This window comes from Sceloporus occidentalis, unplaced genomic scaffold (assembly GCF_023333645.1).
Source record: "Sceloporus occidentalis isolate IW3139 unplaced genomic scaffold, rSceOcc1.0.p SCAF_9, whole genome shotgun sequence".
Lineage (NCBI taxonomy): Eukaryota > Metazoa > Chordata > Lepidosauria > Squamata > Phrynosomatidae > Sceloporus > Sceloporus occidentalis.
The window spans coordinates 346,734-373,966 of NW_028316989.1; the positions used below are offsets into that span (position 1 = coordinate 346,734).

General features: G+C 47.2%; 1 protein-coding gene across 4 annotated transcripts in view; it reads left to right on the forward strand.

Annotated features, from left to right (window-relative positions):
- LOC149306620 (exportin-7) overlaps nucleotides 1-27,233 on the forward strand; it is a 35,761-nt gene that overhangs the window by 190 nt on the left and 8,338 nt on the right. For 2 of the 4 annotated variants that reach the window (XM_089538431.1, XM_089538428.1), the window contains exons 2-21: nucleotides 9,056-9,202; nucleotides 10,031-10,124; nucleotides 11,499-11,665; nucleotides 13,546-13,638; nucleotides 16,207-16,311; nucleotides 17,152-17,317; nucleotides 17,566-17,639; nucleotides 17,920-18,039; nucleotides 18,362-18,508; nucleotides 19,335-19,507; nucleotides 19,815-20,008; nucleotides 20,829-20,934; nucleotides 22,243-22,378; nucleotides 22,683-22,756; nucleotides 23,012-23,092; nucleotides 23,550-23,613; nucleotides 25,044-25,152; nucleotides 25,467-25,573; nucleotides 26,176-26,264; nucleotides 27,019-27,126. In XM_089538431.1, the coding sequence (XP_089394557.1) occupies nucleotides 9,056-9,202; nucleotides 10,031-10,124; nucleotides 11,499-11,665; nucleotides 13,546-13,638; nucleotides 16,207-16,311; nucleotides 17,152-17,317; nucleotides 17,566-17,639; nucleotides 17,920-18,039; nucleotides 18,362-18,508; nucleotides 19,335-19,507; nucleotides 19,815-20,008; nucleotides 20,829-20,934; nucleotides 22,243-22,378; nucleotides 22,683-22,756; nucleotides 23,012-23,092; nucleotides 23,550-23,613; nucleotides 25,044-25,152; nucleotides 25,467-25,573; nucleotides 26,176-26,264; nucleotides 27,019-27,126 (2,354 nt within the window). The remainder of the gene's footprint in view (nucleotides 1-9,055; nucleotides 9,203-10,030; nucleotides 10,125-11,498; nucleotides 11,666-13,545; nucleotides 13,639-16,206; nucleotides 16,312-17,151; nucleotides 17,318-17,565; nucleotides 17,640-17,919; nucleotides 18,040-18,361; nucleotides 18,509-19,334; nucleotides 19,508-19,814; nucleotides 20,009-20,828; nucleotides 20,935-22,242; nucleotides 22,379-22,682; nucleotides 22,757-23,011; nucleotides 23,093-23,549; nucleotides 23,614-25,043; nucleotides 25,153-25,466; nucleotides 25,574-26,175; nucleotides 26,265-27,018; nucleotides 27,127-27,233) is intronic. The other 2 variants (XM_089538429.1, XM_089538430.1) reach the window with 2 other exon arrangements.

Sequence of the window (27,233 nt, forward strand, 5' to 3'; positions counted from 1 at the left end):
GCCCGCCCGCGAGGGAGCCTGGGAGCCGAGCGCTAGGCCGAGGCCGCCAACCCTCCCTCGGCGCGGGCGGCGGTTGGGGCTCCGCGGGCCGCGACTCGGGGAGAGCCAAGGGTCCCTCCCCTCCGAGGGCCGGGTCTCTCTCGGGCGAGTCTTGGTCGGAGGAAGCAGGGGAGGCCCTCGGGAGTCCCCGAAGAGCCTCTCCTGGGTCCTGGGGGCCGGAGCAGAGCTAGGGCCAGCGAAGGGCCCAAAGCCACAGGGCCACCTCTGGGCCCCAGGCAAAGCCAGGGCAGCCTTCCTTCCCTCCTTCCTTCCTCCTCAGAGCCAGAGAAGGCGGAGGAGGGTCAGTCTGGGGAGGGCAGGGGCCCTGGGGGCCTCAGGCCCAGCCATGGTCTCCTTCTCAGGCCCTGGCCCTCCTCTCCCATTGCCTCTGCCGAAGAGGGAAGGGCCCCGAGGGGAGAAGGGAGACGGCCGAGCAGCAAGTATGGCCCTGGCCCCATCCTCCTCCTCGGAGGGGGAGTCTCCTGGATGCCTGGCTGGGAAGACCAGAGTGGAGGCTGAAGCCAGGAAGGTAGAAGGCCAGGATGGGGAAAGGCAGCTGTGGAAGAGCTGGATCAGGCCCTAAAGCCAGGACATGCTTCCCATCGCCTGGTGAGTCTTGCCCTCTGTGGCCCTGGCTTATGGCTGAGGCTCCTTTGGTTCCTCCCTTGGATGATGCCCTTCTTCACCAGGCTGACAATGCCAGGCCAGACCAGGCAGAAGGTGGAGACCCAGATCCAGAGCTGCCCTTGCTCTTCTGCACCATGCCTTTCCCCTTTGGAGGAAACACTGGCAGCGCAAAGGCTTTGGCCATGCTGAGTGCTTTCTCTTCTTGCACTTTAGCACATTAGGAAAGAGTGCGCACAGGTGCTGCCTCTGGCCCTTGGGGCAATGGAACACCGTACTTGCCTTCTGTGGAGACGCTTGGAAATGGGAGAGGCTCCCAAGTGTTTGAAGTGGCCCAGTTAAAGGCTTTGTGCATGACACACTTGCCATGCCTTGGTGCGGATGTAGAGTGCTCTTGCGTCCTTGCACCTGCATAGTAAATCCTTGCTGAAGTGAATTCTTCTGGCCAGAGCCTGTTCGGTTTAAAGAGGGAAAATGTGTCTATAGTAGGTTTAAACTGTCTGGGCAGATGCTTCTTCTTGTGTGGCCTTAGTTGCATTCTCATATGGCCCTGCATGAATGGAGCAAAGCCTACTGAATGGCTGCTGAGATGGGAATGTTGGCCTAGCTGCCTTGGCAGAGCCAGTTTAAACCAGCTGGTAAAAAGACCATAAAGCGGAAACAACTTCAAGGCACACAACAACAACAACAACAGCAGCAGCAGCAGCAGCAGAAGGGCAGCAGCCAGACTGGATGGGAGGGAAGGGAGCTAGTCTCCTCCTGTGTTCATAGGCAATCAATCCTGCGCTGTGTTAACTTGGATGCCATACTGAGTCTGGAGGGGAAAGGTGAACTCTTGGCCAGGAGTGTGCTCAGGCCACAAACATTTATGCACACTGTTTATTTACTCGAGTGTAGCTGAGCCTCTTGCCCTATTCCAGAGTTGTACTGAATCCCATTGGTTTGACCAGTTACAGAGCAGCAGCAATGCTGTGTGCTCCGCATATTAAATTCAAAGTAAGACAGTGCACTGGGAGCAAGGAATGCCATGGGAGAAAACCAAATGCATTGCGCTTCTCTACACTGTTGTTGTGCTTCTTGGTTGTCTCAGATAATGCCTGAATGCCGCTGTTTCTGCCGCTAGGAGAAGTAACAGCATTTTTGTTGGCATCCCGTTTTCCTGCAATAATGGGACTCAGGGCAGCTTACAAATTATTAAAAGGAATTTAAACAACATACAGAAGCATCAGTTGAAAAATAGTTCCAGTCTCTGGGAGCCACTACCAAGAAGATCCTGTTGTCTCCCTTGTTCCCACCAATGAGCCTGAGGAGGTGGCAGGAGAGAGAGATGGGCCTTTCCAGAAGGTCTTAGAGCTGGAACAGAGCTTATATAGGGGAGTTGTGGCCCTTCAAAGAGCCTGAACCTGAGCTCTTTGGGGCATCCCCAGCACTTTGGATTGTGCCCAGAAACGGATGGGCAACCGCTGGAACGCTTGCAGAGTGGGAATTGGATGCTTTCCTCCGCCAGCCCCATTAACAGTCTGCCTGCAGCTCTTTGGGCAATTGACATTTCAGGGCACTTTTCAAAGGCAGCCCCACACAGAGCGCATTGCAGCAATCCAAATAGGGTCATGCACCAACAAGGCCAATGCGATTTTAGGTTGCATCAGTAAAAGTATAGTATCTAGATCAAGGGAAGTCATAGTGCCACTCTATTCTGCTTTGGTCAGGCCCCACCTGGAATAAGACTGTGTCCAGTTCTGGGCCCCACAATTTAAAATGGATATGGAGAAACTGGAGCCATGTGTCCAAAGGAGGGCGACTAAAATGGTGAAAGGTCTGGAAACCATGAAGCCCTATGAGGAACGACTTAAGGAGCTGGGGATGTTTAGCCTGGAGAAGAGAAGGTTAAGAGGTGATATGATAGCCCTGTTTAAGTATTTGAAGGGATGTCATGTTGAGGAGGGAGAAAGCTTGCTTTCTGCTGCTCCAGAGACTAAGACCCAGAACAATGGATGCAAGGTCCAGGAAAAGAGATTCCAGCTCAACATTAGGAAGAACTTCCTGAGAGTAAGGGCTGTTTGACAGTGTAAGATGCTGCCTTTGAGTCTCCCTCCTTGGAGGTCTTTAAGCAGAGGCTGGATGGCCATCTGTCAGTGGGGATGCTTTGATTTGGATTTCCTGCATGGCAGAAGGGGGTTGGATCAGGGCCCTTGGGGTCTCTTCCAACTCTGTGATTCTATGATTGCATGACCGAGGCCAGATCAGCTTTCTCCCAGTACAGCCATGGCTGGCACACCTGCAACACAGCCTTTTAGAGAAAACGGGGACGATGGGCTGTGTAGTAGTGGCATCAGCGGCTTTGCCACAAACGCAGTGCCCTTAGGCAAGACACTCTCTCCCTCCCCCTTCTGCCAATTGGGAGTCATACTGGGCTGCTGTTAAGGCTGCCAATTTCATTTGTGAATGATGCACTTTAGAGCATCCAAAGACCTCTTGAGATGGCTGTTTTATTGCTCACTTGTTCATAAAGCTGGGGTGAAGGGATAGTTGAGATGCTTAACTTCCAGATGCCCCCGTACAGTTTTCTCTCCAAGTTCCCAACTTGTCTTTACTCAAGTTTTTCTTTTTGGTCAATTGCCAGACGGTTTCGTCTGTGAGTTTTGTTCCCAGGTTTAGGATACATGCAGCTAATTACCAGCCAGTTGGCTGCCATGGAATAGAAATGATCCATACAGCTTCAGAGGCCTTGCTAGGCAAAGTGATTTTGCCTGTTTCTCATCTCGACTTGATTTATACATGTCATGATTTTCCTATTAAACACTTTGGCCATTAAAGTACATGTTTTGGCTTGCAGCTGGCTAAGGCAATGTGTCTCTTTTAAAAAATACATCTATAAACTCTATCTATATAAAATAGCTCAAAAGCACAAATACTGTGTATTACAGCCTGAGTCATAATTCCTTAAAATAGGCAGCTGCCTAAATTATTGCTAAACATGACCAAATCCACATAAGGAGGGCATCTGAGAGAGCCAGTGTGGTTTAGTGGTTTGAGCTTTGGATTGTGGCTCTTGGAGACAAGGGTTCAACTACCTACTCGGCAATGGAAACCATGGGCAAATCGTACTCTGTCGGCCGTAGAGGAAGGCAAAGGCAAAGCCCCTCTCAACAAATCTTGCCAAGAAAAGTCCCTAGGGTTGCCATATTCTGGAAACGACTTGAAGGCACACGACAACAATGGCATCTTGCATGGCTTCTGAAAGTCAGGTCTCTCTTTGGACAAGGACCTCCAGAATACTGGAGTTACTCTTGAGGAAACCCTGCTGTGTAGCAGCTGAATTGATTCCAGTGCAGTTAAAAACACAGTTCATGGGTGACTGCTTGAATTCATGTTTGCATGAGCAACTTTCTTCTGACTTTTTGTCTGTCTTGCACTGTTGTCTTCGGTCTCTTTCCTCGGCCTTCTCTTGTGAATCTGCTTTGTGATGCTGAGGCAGAGGAATGCTTTCCGAAAACCCTTTGTCTTTTTGTACAATTGTGGGTGACCCAGAGGCTCATCTTTTTAATATTCTCATTACACTGGTAATACACACCCGAAGCACTCCTGAAATATGCCCATCCAACATCCATCCATTCAAAGACCTCCAAAGAAGGAGAGTCTGCATGAGACTTATGTCTGTTTTCCCGCCCAGAGACTGTCCTGTTTGTCCAATGGAGAATGCAGAGAGGCACCAAGGAATAAATCCTTACGTTTTAATGGCGTGTTTTTGTTTGAATGTGGTTGCTCCTCCCTCGCTTGGTCTGTATTTTGGTGTCAAGAGGCAAGATATGAATGTAATAAATCGCTCCTGCAGCCTCACAAAAGTACCTCCTGTTGCAGTTCCTTAAGGCCATGAGATAACTAAAATGCACAGGAGAGAGTTCAGTGCTTTAAAGACTTGGTTATCTTGAATTCAGAAGATAAACACACACCTGTTTATCCGATGAAATAAAAGACCTTAATTTTGCTTGGGTTGTGCCTCATGTCTGTCACATGAAAGCGGAGTTGTCTATTGGATAGTGTGGTGTAGTGGTTTGAAGGCTGGGCTATGACTTTGGAGACCAAGGTTTGATTCTCTGCTGGGCCATGAGATCCACTGGGTGCCTTTGGGCCAGGCTCCGGCTCTCAGCCTCAGGGGAAGGCAGAGGCAAGCCTCCTCTGAACAAATCTTGCTAAGACAATCCCATTCTAGGTTCACCTCAGGGTTGCCAAAAGTTGGAAAGGACTTGAGGGCACACAACAACAGCAGTGAATCTCTAACAGAAAAGGAAAGCAAATCTGGCTTCCCTGGCAGTTCTTGTGTTGGCTTATTCTGTCTTCTCACAACTCATGCAGATTCCTAATGCCATGCTTGGCTGGTCTCTCCTCTTGATGACTGCGGCCAGCAAGAGATTTCGGTTTCTTTGTTCAGGAGGAATGTGACTAAGACAATACGATCAGAGCCTCAGTGGGCAATGCAGCTGCCCCATCTTGATAGGACAAAAGTTGTCCATCCCCTGTGAAATGAGCTTAATCTCTCTCCCCTGCCATAATGCCAGAATTGGGCAGGGCTTGTGATTACTTCCAATTACAACTTGTTTGTATTAAGTTTTCTGGTCATTACGGTTTAGCTGACTTACAGCGCTAGCATTATAGGGAGCAGCTTTTGCATTCTAACTTTTTTAGATGTGGCGATGTGGCTTTACTGAGAGGTGGAGGAGGAGTAAGGCTACTGTATGGAGGCCTCCTCCTCCTCCTCCTCCATTGTGAGCGTTGGGGTGAGGAGGATGTGGTTGAGCAAGGAAAGAGCAAGAGGACAAGGCCAGAAGACTCCTCTGAAAGAGGCGGAGAACGCCCTGAAAAGCAGGGAGTGGGGAGTTTGGAGGTGAGCAGGAGGGGCAGAGGATGGGGTGATGGAGGCAGAGGGCCAGCAGTGGGAAGGAGCAAGTGGGAGAAGGCTCTTCTGACCCTTGCCATCAGTGCTGCTGTTGCTGCTGCTGCTGTTGTTCTGCTTGCAAGAGCTCATGATCATCACCATTTAATTTGCTTTCCTTCTGTGTGCGATTTGGATTGTTCCTGAAACAGGAGAATAGGCTTCTAAACAAGTGTGCTCTCATTTCCCCCTTTCCCCCCTTTCTCAGCCATTTGATTCACTTTTCTCTTGTGGATTTGGAGCTGGAGTAGGATAGTAGAATGAGCCTGCAGAGGAGTGTTTTGGTGATGGTGATGTATGGACTACCATCATCATCATCATCATCATCATCATGGGTGCTAGTCCCTGCAGAGGACTAGCTTCTGGAAAAAGTGAGGCACCATTTCTCCAATGCTGCTAAGAGAGCAACTGGTATCCAAAATGTGAAGGCAAGGGTGATGTGCATTCTTTAATTTAATGATGAGGCACCCTCCGCCCCCACTGCTTTTATCAGTAGAGGTAATGTGAGCCTTGGTGCACAGACCATCATTGTGCGCACCAAGTGGCCTCATTTGTCAGAGAAGCGTGGCCGCAAATGAACTGGACCTTGCCTCTTCTGCTCACCATCTGGAGTTCTTTGCTTTCTAGTCTTGCTACAGTGGGATGGATGAGCAGGGTCTCAAATGGCCTCTTCAACCCTTATCCTCCTTTCTGGCCTCTTGCTACCTTCCCAAAGTCTCTGTCATTTTGGCCAAACTGGTATCAAAGTCTTTCAGATAGCTGGGCATCCAGGGTGGCTGCTTGCTGACCTCTATGGCTGCCTTACTGGTGGCGGTTATCTCTGCTAGGCAGGCTAGTTGTGCTCTTTCTTTGTAGGGATAAAGCGCTGCTGAGATCAGAAGTGTTTTGTTCCAAAGGGAGCGCGACGGTGCCACTGTCCTCCCAGCGTTCTGCTCAAATCCTTAAAGCAAGCCTGGAGTGCTCATTGTTTTACATTGTAGTGTTTTAATAGGATAGCTTAAATTATCTGGTTTTTAACTGTACTTTGTTTTAATCTATATTGTAAGCTGCACTGAGTCACATGTCAGGAGGAGAATGAATGAATGAACAAGTACCTAAATAGCATGATCTGGATGTGTTTCAAGTCCAAGCACTTTGCTTCGGCTGAACAGCTGGAGCCTGCCTCAGGTTTCATTGGTTTTGCAGTTTGCTTTAGGTCTTGTCCAGCGTTAAACTGTGTTATGAGCTGGCTAGCTGCTGGTTCCTCTTGGCACCTGTGCTTCCTTGACATGGTTTTGTACATTGTCCCCAATATTCCTCAGGCAAGTGTCCATCTCTTAGCTCTGCTGTAGTGGCACGGCTGAGAAGCCTCCCACAGTCGCAGAGCACTACACTCCGGGTGTGTGGCCTGAGTGGGGCTGGGCGAAGTGTGGTGCCCCAGCTCAAGAGCTTACTCTTCTCCCATGTGGGCACCGCACATAAACTACAGCAGGCAGATGCCTTACCTGTCAGTGTAGTCCTTCTGGGGATATCAGTGCAGTCACTTCAGCAATCCGTCTTCCGGACATCTGCGGTGAGGTGGCCTTGCTCCGTGGCTTCCTTTGGGTCTACTCCAACACAGTGAGCAAGTGAGCAGGAAGGCAAGGCAGCCACCTGCACAAATGTTTCCCTCTCCTAGTTCAGGATTCTGGAGGTAGGTAAGGAAAACCTGTGGTCCAGCAGCCTGCCTCCAGCGCTCAGGGCACATCTCTCTGGGGAATGTGACTCTTGCCCCTCCGTTCTGGAGAAGAGGACATTGCAGTCATCACTTTGCATGTTCAGAGATCCATATAGGTCTGGCTTCCCAGCAACCTCTCAAGACTACAGTTATAAGTAGGCATCCTCCTGCTTTTCTTACTTCTCTTATTTATGGAAGGTCTCACATCCTCCTGCATTTGGTTTAGTTAGTTAGTTTATATCCCACTTTCTCTCAGGCATCTTGCAAACATAATCACAAATCAGATATAAACCAACACAATAAATATAGTACTGTACTAAAACAAAATTAAATGAATTGTTACACTGAAGCAAGAACCACATTAAAACAATTTAAAACACAATATATTCTTTTAAGATTCTTAGTCAAGATACTCGTACTCAAACCATTTTTACAGATTAGCCTTCTGTGCTAAGTGTGGAGATGACTGATCTCAAAATAAAGTGCTATTCAGTCTGTGTGTCTTTTGAGCCTAGAACTTGAGAGTTGCCTTGGCAAAGGTGATGGGTTTTCTCTGAGAGGCAATGCTCAGTGTCCTCAGATTTCAGGGAGTTCAGTTCTGGAACGAACAGACGAGGCTCCATTCTCGAAGCTTAATTTATCAAGACTTGGCGATGGTTGCATTTCCCGTGCAAAAGGTATTGAATGAAGCACACTCTATAAAACAGGAATCAGGCAGGAGCCTTTGTGCATCTTATTCTGGAATGTTTTCGTATAGGAAAACTTCCACAAGTGTTCTGCCTCTAGCTGTCTCATGCTTAGGTCCTTATCTAATATGCGCAGTGCTCTTTTGCTGCATAATTGCTATGCTCCAGCCTTGGTGAGGAAGAATCCCCACCCTTTTGTTGCTCCACCACAAGCATTTATTCACAGGCGATTGCAGAGTGAGCATGTATTAGTATCATATAATTATAGAGCTGAAAGGTACCACAAGGGTTATCTAGCCCAAGCCCTTGCCATGCAGGAATACACAACTCAGCTCATCCAACCTTTGTATAGAGACCTCCAAAGATGGAGAGTCCACCACCCTCCAAGGCAGACCATTCCACTGTCGAACATCTCTTGCCATAAGGAAATTCTACCTAATGTTTTTGTCTGGAATCTCCTTTCCTGTAGTTTGAATCCATTGCTCCATAGCCTAGTCTCTGGAGCAGCAGAAAATAAGTTTGCTCCTTCGGATAGTTAAGCCAAGCTGTCATTTCACCTCTCTGTCTCCTCTTCTCCCTATCTTGTATTTTGTGATTGATTAGTAGTGTGTGGCCGATAGCACATATCATGTGGTTTGGCCTTTGGGGGATATCCTCAATAATTGGGCTGGAGTAATTATTAGATACATCACAGATGGAAAAATAGAACCATATTGCTAGATATAAACAGCAATGACTAAATGCCATTTATTACTGGAGTGGGAATTGTACAATTCCAACTGAAGGGTCGCAGCGGAAGCATGGAATTCTGGTCTTAGCCTCATAGAAGGTGGCAGTACTTCTCTTTACTATAAGGCGGTGGGGCTATTTCCCCCCATACAGAAGTTTGATGTCTTGGGATGTGCAGCGATGGCAGACACCAGAGGCTGTGTGTGTTGACTTGTGTAGTTTCTCCTCGTCTGATGGACCTCTGCTTTACCTAGAAAGTGCACCTGACAAGAGAACCTAGAAGGAGCCATTCTGCGGGGAAAAGGGGAGACAAAACATAATTAGATGTTCTCCTCTGTTTTATTTCAGAGTCTAGCCCAGCTAGAGAACCTGTGCAAGCAACTCTATGAGACAACAGACACCGCGACACGGCTGCAGGCGGAAAAAGCCCTGGTTGAATTCACCAACAGCCCAGACTGCTTGAACAAGTGCCAGCTCCTTCTTGAAAGAGGGAGTGTATGTATTTGTTCGTTTTATTCGTATGCATGCTTGTTTGCCCACCGTGCTGTTTCCAAAACACTGAAATGAGCTGTGGGTATTTGAGGGCTCCATGTTCATCACTTGGTGCAGGGAAATATGCCAGTGTAGAACCAAGAGCCCCCAAACCCGGCGTTTCACATTTACGTTTGCTTGACCAGGAGAGAAACCATGGCTAGGGAAGAGAATGGGGTTCAGAAGCTGTGCTGTTACTCGCTCAAAAGCAGTGGCATCTGTGCTTTAGTGGAGCAGCATGAGCATTTCTGTGTAGATATAAGTAATTATAACATAATTAACATTATAAACACAACGCAAGGGAATAGTTCACATGTAACAACAAAATTTATAGACTAATGTGCAACCCCTCCTTCTGTAAATATGTTTGTAGGAAATTTTTTAAATAGTCCTTTAGCCAACACTTGGATTAAGGCATCCAAACCATGGAGGCAATCTTTCTTCTAAGGAGTAGCTGCAGAACTGAGAGGCTTAATAATGAAGGGGACCTGAAGCAGTAAAGAGCTTGATTGCTCTCACATTTTTCTTTCCTTCTGTTAAACACATCATCAGTTGCAGAAGTGAAAGGCTTGATAATGATCTAGGAGAGTTCTTCCCCAGGTGTTCTTACCCTTTTGTAGCAACATAATTGTTGTCATACCATTAATTTTCTTAAACTTCATTATATCAGGTTGCATAAAATATATCCTGAACTTAAAACTGAACTGTACTCACATCTTATTTACTTATTTATCTATCTATCTATCTATCTATCTATCTATCTATCTATCTATCTGTTTATTAAATCTGCAGTCCTCTTACTCCCAGCTATTGGCAGCTACATGCCTTACGAAATTGGTGTCGCGCACAAACAACCCTCTGCCCTTGGAACAGCGAATAGACATACGTAAGTTAAAAACCAAATCCCTGTATTGCAGCCTGCCAGGCAATCCAGATCATTTGCTTGAGATGCTTAAGGATGCATTTCAGTATTCAGTGTGCCAGTGTCAGAAGAGACATGGGTTTTCCTCATCACATGTTACGTGTTTATTTTCAGCCAGGCCAACAGCCTAAGGCAAAAAGTAACATGAATTTTACCTTAACGCAGATCTATCACTGGGTTTTCCTGGCGAAATTTCTTCAGAGGAGGTTTGTCTTTGCCTTCCTCTGAGGCTGAGAGAGTGTGGCTTGCCCAAGGTCACCTAGTGGGAATTTGAACCCTTATCTCCAGAGTCATAGCCCAACACTCCAACCACTATACTAGCTCTCCAAATGCAATTTAGCAATCCTAAAACACTAAGGCTTAAATTCAGTCGTGATTTCCAACTAGAGTAGACCAATGGAATGATGACAATTAGGTTCCACTGATTTAGTGGGTCTACTCTAGGACTACCAGTAGGATTGACGCTTGAATTAGTGGAGAGAGGTAAAAATAGAGAGGAAGATAAGCTTTTAAAGTACAGAGAACCTAAAAAGGGTTCATCTAACCATGGCAGCAGGGACGTAGCCAAGGGGGGGGGGGGTTCTTGGGGTCCGGACCCCCCCTTCCATTAGAAAAATGAATGGTGTGTGCTGCTGCGCCGCCGCACCCAAGCCCCATTATAATGGTGGCACTTAGACTGGACCCCCCCCCCTTCCTAAAATCCTAGCTACGTCCCTGATGGCAGTTGAGATCACCTAGCTTTTCACAACTTTTATGCCCCAAACCTCCCTATTGGGAAGCTTTTGACCAATCTACAAAAGACCATAATGTTAAGGAGAGGGAGAGAGGAGGGCTTTCCAGCCCCCACATGCAGGACCTCACTAGCGTGTCTGACTCTGGTCAAGTGTTAATGTCAAATTCCCATTCTGAAGTTGCTGTCGTTGGACAGTAAGCTCTTCTGGCCATTTGCCCCGATGAGAAATTGCTTACATTGCTGAACAGCAACCATGTCCCTCCTGCAGATGCTGGGCTGCTGCTCCTAGCAGCCTTACTAGCTTGCATACCCATTAGTGAGGAATGTTGGGAGCTACAGTCCAGCGACTGTGGGGCCACACAGTTCCCTCCTTGGTTGAAGAAATTCTGCTTCTTCCAGCCTGATTTGCAACCATTGCTCTTGCTTTGGTGGCATTGGCTGCTTTGGGCGCCATTCGTTAAATATTGGGGTTGTAAATTTGAAAAAAATATCAAGCTGAGCCCCTATTAGAAAGGCGCATTTGCTGTTGTCTGGGTGACTGAACCTGCCATTGGGGCACAGCATCCCTCGTCTTCATCTGGGTACTCCTATGCTCTCTTTTGCAGGAAACTATGTGCTCAACTACCTTGCAACCAGGCCCAAGCTTGCAACCTTTGTGACACAAGCACTAATTCAGCTCTATGCCAGGATCACAAAGCTGGGCTGGTTTGACTGCCAGAAGGATGAATACGTTTTCAGAAACGTCATCACTGATGTGACGAGGTTTTTACAGGTTGGCTTTCTCCTCCATCACATTCCCTTTTTGCTTATATAATGGTTCATCGTGAGGGTTGTTGTAACACTCAGGGAATAGGCTGGTCTTTTACAGACTGGGAAGAACTCCAAACTGTGAGGAGTGACGGCTGGGGGACCCTTGAGGAACACAAAAAGCAATCGAGGATGACCTATGCCTGCCCATGGGTTATAGTCTTCATGATTGGTGGCCATGGATAGCCTTTGTGCTTCCTGACTTGCAGTGCTGGAAAGGCCCTCATCGCAGGGCACTTTGCTCAGTGTAATGGCAGCATCCCTGTCCAGCCATCTCCAGAGAAGGAAGGCTCAGCATCTGCCAGCGCTTAGAACACTCCTTTTCCAAAAGTAGCATGTTCTCATTGTATTTTAAAAGTAATTTACTGCTGTATTTAGCTTGTTCTTGGTGATTGCTTGATGTGTTGCCCATTATCATTCCTTCTAAATGTAAAAACAAAACCCCCCACTGTCCTCTGAGGATTGGTATAGGGATGGCATGAAAAGAGATACTGTCAAAATGCCCATTTAAAACCTATTGAAAGTAATCAGAAAATTTCTATCTTTACACCAATAAAAAGCAATGCATTTGCTGCTGTACTTGTGAAAGATAAACTCTGTTCCACCCTTGATTGATTGATTGATTGATTTTATACCCTCCCTTCCTCCCAGTGTGGAGACAAGGCGCCTTCATTGCTAATAAACATATTTTGTCGCAGGTAAAGAGACACTTGTGACACATCTCTTCCAGCTCTACATCTGCTGGGGCTGTTCAGCAGCTGTTCCTAAAATCTAGCCAAAATCTGTGTCTCTCTGCAGGGCTCCTCATTGGTTCTTGTCCTTCATTCTAGAACAGCAGAGCAACTTTGCTGCTTCTTCCAATGACAGTTTTCCAAATATTTGAAGCCATTGTATCTCCCCTTAACCTTCCCTTTGAATTTGTCTAATCTCATCTCATTGGAAAACCAAGTGAGATAGTGGTTAAAACCACAAAGGGTCCTGGGATACCTTAAAGATAACTCTCCCGCCTTCCCATTATGTAAGCTTTTGCAAACATTGCCAGCTTCATCACTTGTCACTACATCCGCAGGCAAGGAATTCCACAGTTAACCATGTTCTCTGTGAAGAAAAGGTTTCCTTTCCTGGAACTTCCACCAGACACTTTTTTAAATGAGCAGTGAAAAGAAAGAAATAAAAAGATCAAAATCTCAGCAAAATAGTGTAATAACCAGTTTCCGGTGGAGAAGAGAGAAACCCACAAAGGCATCTCCTGAGCATCAGCTGTTGAGAGGAGGCCTCCTCCTCTTCCTCCTTCTCCCTTTTACTGAAGGCTGGGGGAGGATTTGTGACCCTTTGAGCAGTTGTTGGACAGGAGCTCCATCCTTACAACCAAGGACTGCCCCTGTGAGCTGGGGGCACTGGCTATTTCATTTTGGGAGGGGCTTTCCCCTGGGAATCGAGCAGTTCTTAGGAAGATGCTGTTAACTGTCTGGCAGATCCTTAGCTGCATTATGGAACCACAAATGCAGGGACCCTTGGGGAGGTCCCAGGACGGAGGGTGCCTGTGAGGTGTCTACAGCACTGGAAGATTCATTCTTGATCCAGTATTGTAGTATCAGCTTTAATTTTATTTATTGAAATTACACTTATACAGCCTCTCAAGAATCAACTGAAAACGTAAGGCCTAGTAAGAGAGATAACTTAAAAGATAACCACCTGGGACGGTCAGAGTACAGTTGTGCCTGTATTTCTTCCCTGAGGAGATTGTCTGTGTCTGTGGTGCAATGAGATGGCGGCGTTTTATGCGCACTGCCTGTGCCTTGCAGCCTTTGTCATTCAAGCTGACCGTTCCCATTCCTTCTCCAGGACAGTGTAGAGCACTGCATCATAGGAGTGACAATTCTCTCTCAGCTAACCAATGAAATTAATCAAGTAAGTGCTACAGCCTTCCTCAGTGAAGTAAGTGTCAACCTTTCTCATTCATTTTGCTGTGTGCCGCTCACTGTGTGTCACTGTGCGCTGATTTTTGTCTCTGCAGTGGTGTGCTTTGATGGTAAGAAATGGGCTCTCTAGACTTGAGTCTTTTCCATCTCTAGCCTCCTTTCTCTGCCTATCTCCTTTTCCAGAAGCTCAAAAGGCAGCACTTTTAGAGGGAAGAGATCAAAACAGTGGTGGTCTAAGGAGCATTTCTCAATCTGGACCCACCACACCTTCAGTTCAGCAGCAGGTGGCAGGGCTCCCTTTTCACAATTGCTGGGAGTCATTACGTTCTGACAGTTCCTCTACTTCAAAAAAAATCCTTCATAAATATAGTACACTTTCATCCTGCTTAGTACTTACAAAGAGTGTTGTGGCAACTCAGAAGACAGCTTATTCCCCACACCGGTATCAGATCTCATTTTACCACTTCTTAGTCAGCATGTGTCTGCTCCTGTGAAGCACCACAGCAACCCCTGTCCTCTTAGCTAGAACTGGCGGGCTCTTTCCTCAGTAGTCTTAGCCATTTGATATGATATGTCAGATTGCATTTGGAGAGGCCCAAAGGAGTGTGGCTGCCATCAGGAGTGAATCAGGAGTGAAAGGGTTTGCGTTCTGGGTTTTAATCTCCCTTTTGCGCTCTGCTACCGTTTGGTGGAAGTGTATTTATAAAGCTAGGGCTGAGGAAACTGGCTTTAAACTAGAAAGTGGGGTTTATTTAAGATAGCCTAAATACACTGCCCCATGTAGTCATGTATTTCAAGGAGTGCTCACAGTGATTTCCTATTTTGTGGGAAGAGCCAGCGTTTGGTGTGGACACGACCATGTGTCTGTATAACTGCAAGCCAGACTTGTTATTGCTAACAGTTGTGATTCCTTTGAATACCAGTGGCTTGAAGGCTTCAGAGGTGGGGAAAGGATGTCATGAAATTGTTCATTTTTGGGGGTACTTTGTTGGGCTGCAAAGAACATGGGTGGATTTTTTTTTCATGCTGTGGTCTCCAAATGCTCCTGCTGTAACTTGTAATGATGCTGAGCATTATATACCTGAAGGCAAACACTTGCAAAGCACATCTAGGCATTGTTTAGTCTTGTGTGGGTTTTTCGGGCTTTGTGGCCATGTTCTAGCAGCGTTTCTTCCTGACGTTTTGCAATCAGCATCTGTGGCTGGCCTCTTCAGAGCATGTTTGCCTGGAAAGGACTTGGCTATATATATTGTGTGATCTGGAAAGGCAGGAGTGATTTGCATGTGTCTTGTTGGTTGCTGATGGCAGTCCTCAGGGGGTGAGGGTCTGCACAAGAGGACTAATGTCTGCTTGATTCCTGCTCATTGTCTGCTGGGAACCCCTGACCCTGGGAGATTTCTCATTTGCATTTGTCTTTATCTTGCTGTCTTTCAGGACTGGTAGCCAAACCTTGTTTACTTTAAGGGATTCCTCTTTCCTGTTGAAATTGTCCAGGTGTTTGTGGATTTCAATGGCTTCCCTGTGCATCCTGACATTGTAGTGGTTGGCATGGTCCAGAACCATCTAGGCATTGGTTGCACAGCCTTCTGGCTGGACATTGCTATCCAGCATGCTGTCAGGGAAAGGGCACATATATCAGGGAAGGGGCTGGGCTCAGAGCCTGGGTTAGTCCTGTGCCTCTCCTGGCCATTGGAATTGGTGGACATATAGATCTGGTTCCAGAGGGGGATTTTCTTACACATTGAGTAGGAGTTGCCCAGGAGCAGGTCTGTGCAAGGGAATCTCTCCAGACTGCCTTCCAAGGATATGGAGGAGAGCACCTTTGTGATTTTCCATTTCAAGCCCTGGAATAACTTGAGACGCATTGATGAAGCCATATTGATACCTACTACTAGTTGTCTTAAAAGCCCCTTTTTCTTGTGCTTTTCTTTCTAACACCGTCTATCAGTTTCCGCATGATATTTGCCTTCTTTTAGTTTCTAGAGTGCTTTACCACTGTTGCCTTCCTTACAAAACTGGGTGATTATTTTGTGTTGCTGTTCCTTTATATACATCAGTTGTCATTTATCATTCCATTCAAAAGTGAAACCAATGCAGATGGGGATGATTAGGTGCCCAGTCCCTATTGACGGCTGGTTCCCGGTTGGGAATGAGGATTGCTATATCTCTTTTTATAGACTGTGTGGGTCTGTGGCCCCTGCAAAGAATGCCAGCCTGTAGCAGAGCATCACATGTTAGTTGGGAAGACCCTGAGCTGTGCTTAAATGCTTGCTCGCAATTTTGTTCAGCAGTATAGACAGACTGTAACTGTTGAATGGCTTTCAGAATTAGCATTCTAGGCAATTAGCATGGTTTTTATTGGCAGTTCAATAAAAAGTTAACAGCAGCATGGAGACCACTGTCCTGGAGTTACATAGCACTGGCGCATCGTGTCTGTTTCACTTGCCAGCAGGCAGTGACATATGGGCTGCTCTGCTGAGCCGTTATTATTGGTTGGTGTGGCTCCTAGGACTCCCTGCGTTCAGTTCTCTCAACATGCGCTGGAGTGGTAATTATGGCCTCTCTTTCCCCCTTCCCTCTCCAGGCAGACACTACGCATCCTTTGACCAAGCACAGGAAAATAGCCTCTTCATTCCGAGACTCGTCTTTGTTTGATATTTTCACACTCTCATGCAATTTATTAAAACAGGTAAGAAGGATATGATAAGGTCTCCCAGACCTTTGTATATTTGATTGTGTATTTCTGCTTGCAGAGGGTTGGGCTGAATGGCTCTTGTGGATGCAACTCTAGGATTTTATGACCTTAGGGCAAGAAATCTCCCATGCCCGATTCCTTGGAAATAAAGCGGGGGATCACTGTGCAGGGCTTGTTGCACACCTGATATATCAAGAGACATCTATTCCTGGTGACGTTTTTAGAGAGCCATGGTGTAATGGCTAGAAGCTGTGGTCCTTTTCCTGAAAGGCAGCCATAGAAACATTGCAGCGATGGTGCTGGCGTGCCTCTACAGAAAAGCATTTCTCCTGTCCTTGTCTGTTCTGGAAGTTTTGTCTTACCAGTTTGGGGCTGTAATGAGGAATTTAGGTTTTGATGAAGGGAGCCCCCCAAATTTCAGTATCACCTTGATTTCTTTCCCCAGCATTTTCCTCTGCTGACAGCTGTGCTGTGTTCTTTAGTAAATCTACATTAGTTTAGTGACGCTTTACCCCAAGAGACATCAGAGATTACTTCAACTTGGCTGCCTTAAAGCAGCATGTAGGAATTTGAATAACTAGAGTGCTGTTTGGCAGATATTCAGAATCAGGGGAGAAGCACCAAATAAAGCCAAATTCCACTGTGTAAAACATGGGAAAGTGGCTCGTAGCACCAGTTAAAATGCCCTTTTTTACAGGGCTAACTGTGAGCCATTAGTATTTTCAGGTAGAGGCGCCTTAGATATGCCAGTCATGCCATCATCTGCATTCAAATGATCTTGCATGCAGTTCATCCAGCGGAGTCTACCTCTTAAGCTTTCAGCCTTTTTTTTAGGCGTCAGGGAAGAACCTGAACTTGAATGATGAAAGCCAGCATGGCCTCCTCATGCAGCTTCTCAAGCTCACACACAACTGCCTGAACTTTGACTTCATCGGTACATCCACAGACGAGTCTTCGGACGACCTCTGCACTGTGCAGATCCCAACCAGCTGGAGATCAGGTAACAGGAGCCAGCCTTGCTCTCACACTGATGTCGCCTGGATCCACGTGGGCACCATCAGTCACTCACACTCTTGGCTCTTAAGAGTCAGGGCTGAGAAAGCTGGTTGGGGAAGTTGCACCCTCTGCCTGGGGAGTGCTCTGGACTGATGAGGGAGTTTGGCAGCTAGGTTTGGGATGGTGGGCTGAACCACACTGCCCCGGTATGTTTGTGAGGTAATCTTGATAATGTGTTTGTATCTCTTCCAGCATTTCTAGATTCCTCAACCTTACAGCTGTTTTTTGACCTATACCATTCCATCCCTCCTACGTTTTCACCTTTGGTGAGTGGGGCATCCCGAACTTACTAGGCAAGGGCATTCCAAGTAACCTTCCTGCTGATAAGGCTTGGGGGATTGGCTTGATCACCGTAGTGGAGGTCAGGAAGAAATGCTTCTCCCCTGGACACCCATCTCCACTTCCCAAATGAGAAGCCTGCCTTGCATGTTTGGTCATCTTTCTGGAACCCCTTGGCTGTTTGTATCCTTCCCCCCCCCCCCCCCCTCAGCTACTCCTTTCCTGATAACTCATGCTTCTTCATTTTATTGCTTCTGCTTCCTTTAGGTCTTATCGTGTCTAGTGCAAATCGCTTCTGTCCGTAGGTCCCTATTTAACAATGCAGAAAGAGCAAAGTTTTTGTCTCATCTTGTTGATGGCGTCAAGCGAATTCTGGAAAACCCCCAGGTGAGCCATTGTTAAATGTAGATGGGCACAGGCCCTAAATCAGAGGACAGCCTTATGTGGGCCAGAAGCTAGAGGCGGCTACTGCTGCCTGGAACTTCTTGTCTACCTAGTTGTTGGATTCTACAGGCAGTAGGCCAAGCTTTGGCTATACCAGGCTGTGCAAGAGGGCTTTTGTACAGTGTACAGGAAATAATTGCTCAGCAGTTTACAGGTGTTTTCCTCATTCAGTGGAGACATTCCCAGTGCAGGGTTTCAGGACTCCTCTAGGTCCAGGGTTGTGGACCATTCCACCATGTTGGCCTGACTCTGTCTCTGTTCTCAGAGCTTGTCAGACCCAAACAACTACCATGAGTTCTGTCGGCTGCTCGCCCGGCTGAAAAGCAATTACCAGCTGGGGGAGCTGGTGAAAGTGGAAAACTACCCAGAAGTCATCCGACTCATTGCCAACTTCACAGTGACCAGTTTGCAGGTGAGAAACTGCATGGCATGGTTTCCTGCAATTGGGGTGGAAGGGGGGAGTGGCAGGGGGAGGTTGCAGTGGAGGGGAGAACACTAGTCACGCTGCAAGGCCAGACAGAGTCACTTTGAAACCAAGTGGACAGAGCTGGGCGGCAGTTGAATTTCAGGACCTCTCAGGACCTTTGTGCCTCTGGCCAACATGTGCATCACACAGAATCATTTTGGTGTATTCCTTGCCATGCAATGTTTGAGTTTGTTCCAATGGGAGAAAACAAGCTTGCCTACAGACAAGAGCAATAAACAGCATAGCTTCTGTTAAAACCCCAACATCTCAAGGGCAAGAAAGCAGGGGCTGGAGCGAAACAATCTTGTGGCACCTGAAAGACTAAAAAATGCCATCAACTGCAGCCGATGGAATGGACCATTGTCTACAAAAGATTTATGCCAATACACCACTTCTTAGTTCTTAATGTGACATAAAACTCTTTGTAGCCTTTGGAGCACAATCCTTTTCCTGATATGGCTCTTGTGAAAGAACAAGCACAATTAACTTGACAAATTGGAGAGAGAATAATGGAGACTCATTCTTTGTATTCAGAGGCTGAGAGAGATGGATAAAAAGTATGGAAGCTCAAGTTCCTAAAATGCTGAGTTTGGGTTTCCTCTTCAAAGTTTATTAGCAGCCAGATATATCTGCAAGATCCTGGATGGATTCATTATTAGCATTGCCCACTAGTAGTTCAAATAGCTCCTGTTTCATGTTGTTCAAAGGCCACTGCGGTGGTGCAGGCAAGTGTTAAAAGTGGCCTTCAGCTTCCTCCTCTCTCTCACTGTAGCACTGGGAGTTTGCTCCGAACAGCGTCCACTATCTCCTAAGCCTGTGGCAGCGACTGGCAGCCTCCGTTCCATACGTCAAAGCCACAGAGCCCCACATGCTGGAGACATACACACCTGAGGTCACCAAAGCATACATCACCTCCAGGCTGGAGTCTGTGCACATAATATTGAGGTAAAAGTGGCCAAGGGGCAGCAGGTACTTAAGCCGCAGAGGGAGAACCTTTGCCCTTCCTGGCCCTTACCAATCCTGACAATTTTTGGTGGCTCTGAGGGTGAGTCCTTTACTTGTTCCACTCTTTTCAGGTCTGCCTATAAACCCACAGAACTCTCAAGGTAGTTCTGTCCCATGAAGTAGAGTGTGGCAGGAGAGACAAAGCTGCCTTGTTTTGAGTTTCCTTCTTTGAACAGGAAGCTTGGTTCGTCCATCGGAAGGATTTTTTAAAATGGTTTTTCTGCCCTGCTATTTCTTGTGTGTGCAGAGATGGCCTGGAAGATCCCCTGGATGACACGGGTCTGGTGCAGCAGCAGCTTGACCAGCTGTCCACTATTGGCCGTTGCGAGTATGAGAAGACTTGTGCGCTCCTTGTGCAGTTGTTTGACCAGTCAGCCCAGTCTTACCAAGAGTTGCTGCAGAGTGCGACAGCCATTCCTGTGGATGTGGCAGTACAGGAAGGTGAGTCCCTGGAGGAGAGAGGAGCAGCAACACAACTCCACTGTCGTAGCACCAAAAATACTTGGAGCCCCAGCTGCCCTGCAGGAAAGTGCCTGGGGACAGCTTCCTTTCACCCAGTTCCCAGTCTGCCCTGACACCATGCTGCTCTTCTCACAGCTTTATTCATCTTCTTAGTATTTGTTGTGGATTTTTGAGATTGTTGACTCAAAAATAGAACAGTGGAAGCAGAAGAGGACTTGGTAGAAGCTGGCAGGTTTCAGCTGAGAAAAGAATATTAGAGGAAGAGCGAGGCTGTGGATGCTATTAAATATTAGTTGAACCTACTGTGTTACAGCAGTTTGTTAAATGTTTCCTATGGGAAGCAAAAAATGGAAGTCCTGCTGTTGTAAAGTGACATTTAAACCCCGCTGACTCTTGTGACGAACAAGACGTCAATGTATTTGTGGCCATACAGGCATACCTCAGTGAACAAAGGCTCTGACAAACTCCATTTTTACAGCTCCCCTTTTCATATTACTGGAAGCTTTTTAGCAGCATCTGCATTGAGAAGATGGTGAAAGAGGGCTTGAAAATTTGGTGTCAGGTTGCAGAAGTGTGTCTGCAGTAAACAGTAGAAGAAAAGCTTGAACTGGGAATTAATGGGATTCTGCTCTGGATGATCCTAGTGTGGCCATATGCAACAAAATCCCAGATCCACAAGCAGTGATACTTTTTTGGGGGGCAACTTCAAAGCATAAAATACATTATGCAGGCTTTTGAATCTTCATTGGCAAAGTTGATAAAAACCGTACAGGAGAAAAGTGGTCTCTTTTGGTTCCAGGGCGCCTGACGTGGCTGGTCTATATCATTGGGGCTGTGATTGGCGGCCGAGTATCGTTTGCCAGCACAGATGAGCAGGATGCCATGGATGGGGAACTTGTTTGCCGGTATGAGATGTTGTCTTCCTCTTAAAAGCATGCTTGGAAGCATAGGGCACTGGCTGTGGCACTCCCTGCCGCTGATCCTAGCAATGCGCAACTTCCCCTTCTTGCTAGAATCCAGAGGTTTTCTGTGGGTGGGAGCTGCTGCACCAGTTCAGACTCCATTGTTTTGAGCACACCTTTGTTTTGTGTTCATTCAGTGTAAAACAAAAGTAATTTCTGGTCTTGGTGAAACTAACCCTTGAGAGTATGTGGCCAATGCAAAGTTTTCCAAAATAGACAAGAATACTTTGCTCAAAAAAGCAAATAGATGTTGCACAGTAAGGGCCTAAATCCTCCAAAGGAACCAGATCCCATCTGATCTTGGATGCTAAGCAGGGTCAGCCCCCTGATTAGTGTTTGGAGGAGAAATTGCCAACAGAGACCAGATGCTAGAGACGATTTTCAGAGGAAGGAACTGACAAAGCCACCTCTGAGTCTTCCGTGCCTAAAAAAACACTATGACATTCATGGGGTGACCATAAGTTCACAGGGGACTTGAAGGCAAATACACCCACTGCCCAGTAAGATAAAGATTTGCAAAATTCAGTTTTCTTAATGAACAATATAGCCTACAGACATCCTGGTGATTCAGGACGGAATGCTGACAGATAGATATTACAGTCTCCTGTAAGCCACTTCAGTTCTTTTCTAGTATCTCATGACTACTTCCAGGCCTCTCCAAGACTTTTCTCAGCATCAGTCACTGATGTGCATTACTGCTGTAGCCCATAAGATTGCTCACAAGACAGGTTTCCCTAAGATTATTTTAAGGCCCACTTAGCTCAGCCATATATAACATTTTGGGCACAGCTAACACATAAATACAATATGGACTTATTTTTTAGTGTCTGAAAATGGTGCAGCCCTTTGAGAGCCTGACCAAAGGCTCTCCCTGCTCATGGTGAGCACTTGAGCACTTGAGCAGAGCCTGTGCCTCAGGTGCCCCTGCCACACATGGCCACAGTGACACTTCCGTGATGCAAAACTCTCTTTCCTTGAAACCGGTACCTGCCTGCTGAACCTTGTGCTCTGCTAGGATTTCTGCCTGGCGTGACGGAGGCAAGAGGCTGTAAGCAGCCCTCTGTTCCCATCCAGGAGTGCAGGAGGCCTGGACATAATGCTGTTGGCCTTTCTTTGCCTTGCTGTGATGCATGTGGGGCAGGAGGGGCCCTACCTCTTAACTGCAGGAGCAACCTGGGACCTATGGGCTGTGCACTCAACCCCTGTCATGTTGTTTGACCTTCAGTCCCCCATGACTTCCTGCCTTCCCAGGGTCCTTCAGCTCATGAACCTGACAGACTCACGCCTGGCTCAGGCAGGCAATGAGAAGCTGGAGCTTGCCATGCTGAGCTTCTTTGAGCAGTTTCGGAAAATCTACATTGGAGACCAGGTGCAGAAATCCTCTAAGGTAAAATGCTTCTTTTTGAAGTAGCTCTTACTGCTTCTCACTTGTAGCTCTGCATCATGCATTTCACATCATCTGGCCCCGCTCCTTCCTGCCATAAACCTTCAGTCCCCAGCATATTCTCTGTGAGTTTCTGGTTGTTGAAATTTGGCTATAGTTACCCCTTGGAGCCAAATTAAACAGACACTGTTTCCATTCTGTAGCTTTCCCCCAAATCCCTCCTCTCTCATTGCAAATTAGAAAACTTGCTCACCTACTTGAAATTCTGTTGAAGGCTCTGAGCTTGGCTTTTGTTTTCCACTTCCAGCTGTATCGCCGGCTCTCAGAGGTCCTTGGGCTGAATGATGAAACCATGGTCCTGAGTGTCTTCATAGGGAAAATGTAAGTGCTCCTGCTTTTTGACAATGTGCGTTTAAAGAGGGGCTTCCAAAGAGGCAGTCAATTCAGCCCCTCGGCTGGAGGTGCAGGCTTTGGGCCTGAGCTCCTTCAGGACAGCTGCTTGCCCAGTAGGCTCTGGAGACATGCTGGCATCCAACTCTGTATCTCTGCAGAGATTACCTTTTGGGGGGGAAGGAGGGGAGCACTCTCTCATCTTGGGTGTGTGTTTTCTCTCTCTCTCTCTCTCTCTCTCTGCAGCATCACCAACTTGAAATACTGGGGACGCTGTGAACCAATCACCTCCAAGACACTACAGCTTCTCAATGATCTCTCCATTGGATATCCTTTTCGGCAGACTTCCCTGGGTTTGGACAGTCATAGCAAGGCAGCACCAAACCCTCACTCTGCTAGCATCCAGCTGTCAGGCAGAGTCAGGCTTCTTCACTCAGGTGTCCTTCAGCATCCACTGTCCTGTTTCACAGCCTATTCCTCCTGGATAAATTTGGATGAACTATATTGTCATAATTAGCTCCAAATATATAACAGGTCAGATAAATTAAGATTAAGTGGGAAGCTTGGGTGGGTAGAGATGCAGGAGGCATGGTGGGTGGACACAGCTCTGTAAAGCCCTGGATCTAGACCCTTATGCTTATCAGGGTGTCCCTTCCAAATGGCTGTGGCAATTATTTGTAGAGCACACATTGCATATTCCTTCTCCAGTTCATGCTTTTAGGGTTTGCTTGCCAGGCTGGTGGCCAGTCGGGTTGCCTTACTCTTTCCTTAACATTGTTTCTACCTACAGCAGCGTTAGGAAACTGGTGAAACTGAGCGCTGTGCAGTTCATGCTGAACAATCACACAGTAAGTTGTAAACCTTCCTTGCTGATCTGACCCTCCTGGAGGTGGTTCCTGAGCATTTAAACTGGCAGTTCCTTTAAGAGAACCATATCTGGGTGTTTTTGTTTCCAGTGTCTGCCCTGAATACGGACAGGTTTGTGTCCATATTCTGAAGAATTCCTGTTGGTCTTGCACAAAGCTTCAAAGTAATTGGTTGGTTGTGACAGGTTACTTTGGTAACTAGTTAATTTTTGCTCTAATAAGCTGAAACAGTGTTAGTTTTTTGCCAGGGCTGTGATTCTCTATGCACCAGTGTAATGAAACAGGGCTTCTGCCCCTTATTCAGTAAGTGTACATGATCTAGCTCAGTCTGAGCAATGGGACGGAAGGAGTGTCCGATGGGCAGCTACCTTTGTGACTCTCCTTTCTGGACTATTATGAAGCTAGTCAGGAACAGAGGAGCCAACAATAAGGAATGGGGAGAGGGATAAAGAAAGAGGAAAGAGGAGGAGACCTATTGAAAACATGAGCTGCATTTAAGATTTAGGTTACTTCAATTTGTTGTTGCTGTTTTAAATGAAACTTCTGCCAGAATAGGGGAGATGAGGAAAGACAATTTTGCCTTGCCAGGCTGGCTACTCCAAACAGCAGCACAGGTCACAGACATGCACTGGGTGTGTTGATGTGAGCTGTGTGAGAGAAAGAGTGGGTGAGTGAGGAAGGTGCCTTCCTCTCTGTGACATTGGGGGAGAGGGAGAAGAGGTACAAAGAGGAACTGTGCCTGCCCAGAGCATGTCTGTGGTGCATGGGGCAGCCGTGTGGCCTGCTACGCAGTGCCTGCGCAGGCAAGGGGATCCACTCAGAATTAGAGAGCATTTCCCTGTATTTTTCAGTGCTACAGTAGTAACAGTAGTGGTAAGTAGTAACAAGTAATCCAGCAGACTACTTTCTGGACTGCATTAGTAGCAATAAGTAATGAGTTATTGGATGACATAAGTAGCACGTCAGTACCAGGCGAAAGTGTGCGCTCTTGTCCTGCTCCATCTCTTGTTGCATCTGTCTCGGCATTCTTCCCACCTGCATCTCCTCTGGATTTTCTTGCATGCCTAGATTCAGGGATTTTAAATATAAATAATTTTAAAACTATGTCTTTAAATAGATATGGAGGCAAAGAAATGTTCTGGTGGGTTGCTTTAACATGCCATGCATGAGCTGCCAGAAGCAGTGATATCCTGACCGCTGAGATGGTTAGGATTATGCACCAGGCATCACATTCCCAATGCAAACACGAGAGCTTCCATGTCTGAGGCTGTGGCAGTTCCTCAGCCAGCGTCCTTACGAGGAGCTCATGTGCCCCCTTCCTCCCAGCCCGCATTCCCATGTGGCAGGCGCATAACCTGCTCCCTCTGCCTGGTCAGTTGCTCCTCCTTAACATGACTTTTATTCTTTGACAGAGTGAGCACTTTTCCTTCCTGGGCATTAACAATCAGTCCAACCTGAGTGACATGAGATGTCGAACCACTTTCTACACTGCACTTGGGCGCCTCCTCATGGTGGACCTAGGTATTGAAACCCATTCTTATTGACCCAAGAACTGGACTGCCGGACTCTTTTATTATGTTCTAGGCATAACTAGTTAAGGGGGTGGGAGAGTAAGTAAATAGTAAACTTTCTGTAAAAGAGGAGACTCTGCTAGCATAAGAAAAGATCTGGCCAGTTACCCCACTGTCAGTGTTGTCTCATCTCCTTGTGTGTGCTATTGGCCAAGCTTTAGTAAAAGGCCCAGTCAGGTGTATTGGGATAGGGGCAGACTTCTTGTCTGTACTGCAGAGCATAGGGCTATAGAAGAAAATGTCCTTTTTATGTCTCTCTTCCAGGGGAGGATGAAGATCAGTACGAACAGTTCATGCTGCCCCTCACAGCTGCCTTTGAGACTGTGGCACAGATGTTCAGCACCAACACTTTCAATGAGCAAGAGGCAAAAGTAAGGAAGGTTCCCGCTTTCCCTTCATCTGCCACCATCACCCCACAAGCCTTCATACGTCTTAAAGCCAATTTGCCCCAGCTTGCTTAGTGCATAGTCGGAAGGACTCTCCTTTTATAGTAGTCTCTTATGATCATATGTTCTCAGGATTGGGAACTCTTCAGTCTTGAGATACCAGAACCACAGAACTCTTGGTCCGCATGCTCATCTTTGCTGGCTTCAGAGGACGCACACTGCTCAGGCCACCAGTAGTTCACAGATTTCTATCTTAGGCCATCCACAGCTGCTGATGAACTATCCAGACTTATAAGGCACAGATTTTCCCATGCCTATTCTCTTCCAGAGTCACCTTCTTTCTTGCACAAGTGTCTGTGAGGAGCTTTTTGGAGCTCAGGGCATGTTTCATTAGATACTGTTTCTACACCTTCTGTGACAACATTGATTTAGTTGCTTGTTCTGTGCCTTCAAATCGTTTCCAGCTTATGGTGATCCTAAGGGGTGAACCAGTCACAGGAGCAGAATTTCTAGGCTTTCTTCAGAGGGGGTTTGCCTTTGCACAGAGTTCCTGGGTCTAATGAATCTGCCTCTCTCCCTTTGCACAGAGAACACTGGTGGGCCTAGTGAGAGACCTAAGGGGAATAGCCTTTGCCTTCAATGCCAAGACCAGCTTCATGATGCTCTTTGAGTGGATGTATCCTTAACTCCTGTGTGTATCTGCTGTCTCCTTCCCTCTCTCCTGCACCCCAAGCACTGCCTGGTGAGCCCAGAACTCCTCACTAGGCGCCTCCTTGCCAGGACAGGGCTGGTAACCTCCTCTTCCTGCTGCTCCTTGTGGTTGCACTCTGCCAGGCCTTAGGCACAATCCTCCTTTCCCCCTGGAATGCCTTCCCAAAGTGCATGTGGGCTGGAAGGAGAGAATTGTTAAGTTTACCCTGCCACTGTTGTCCCTTCCCACTCCACTCCTGGTCCTCCAAGGCTGTGAGGACTGCATGGTTGGAGCAGGATGCGTAAGGAGAGTCTGCGTAAGCATAGTGATGCTCATGGCCAGGGATGGGGGGTGGAATTAGCTCCCATGTCGCTGTGGCAATGAGTCTGCTGTGAACTTCAAAGGAGTGCTGATCCTGTTTGTGGGAGTAGGGCTCATTAACACCTTGGATACTTCTTTTAAAGTTGAGAATGAAGCCTGGGGTGGATTCACTGCCCTACTGCTTTGGAAGCCACCAAGGAGGGCGAATCCCCTAGCATACCTAAGATGAGAGCCAGTAGACCCCCTGTCCACTCTGTAGCCTGAGCTGGAAATTGTAGGGGCCAGGAAGGGGCCACAAAGTGGGTGACCATTCCTGCCTTAAACAGACATGGCAGAAGGGCAAGGCTCTGATGGGAAGAACAGAACTTTCACAGTGATCCTGACAGCGACTTGTGGCTCCTTAGCTTCTGTCTCACAGCTACCCTTCCTACATGCCAATCTTGCAGCGTGCCGTTGAGCTCTGGTACCACGACCCAGCTTGCACTACACCCGTGCTCAAGTTGATGGCTGAACTGGTGCACAACAGGTAGGCGAGGGGGGAACTGCAGGGGTGCAGGGGGGCTGGTTTGGGAAAGACGCAACATAGCCATTCCTGTACCAAGTACAGCTTTGCAGAGAGAAGGAGGAGCAGAT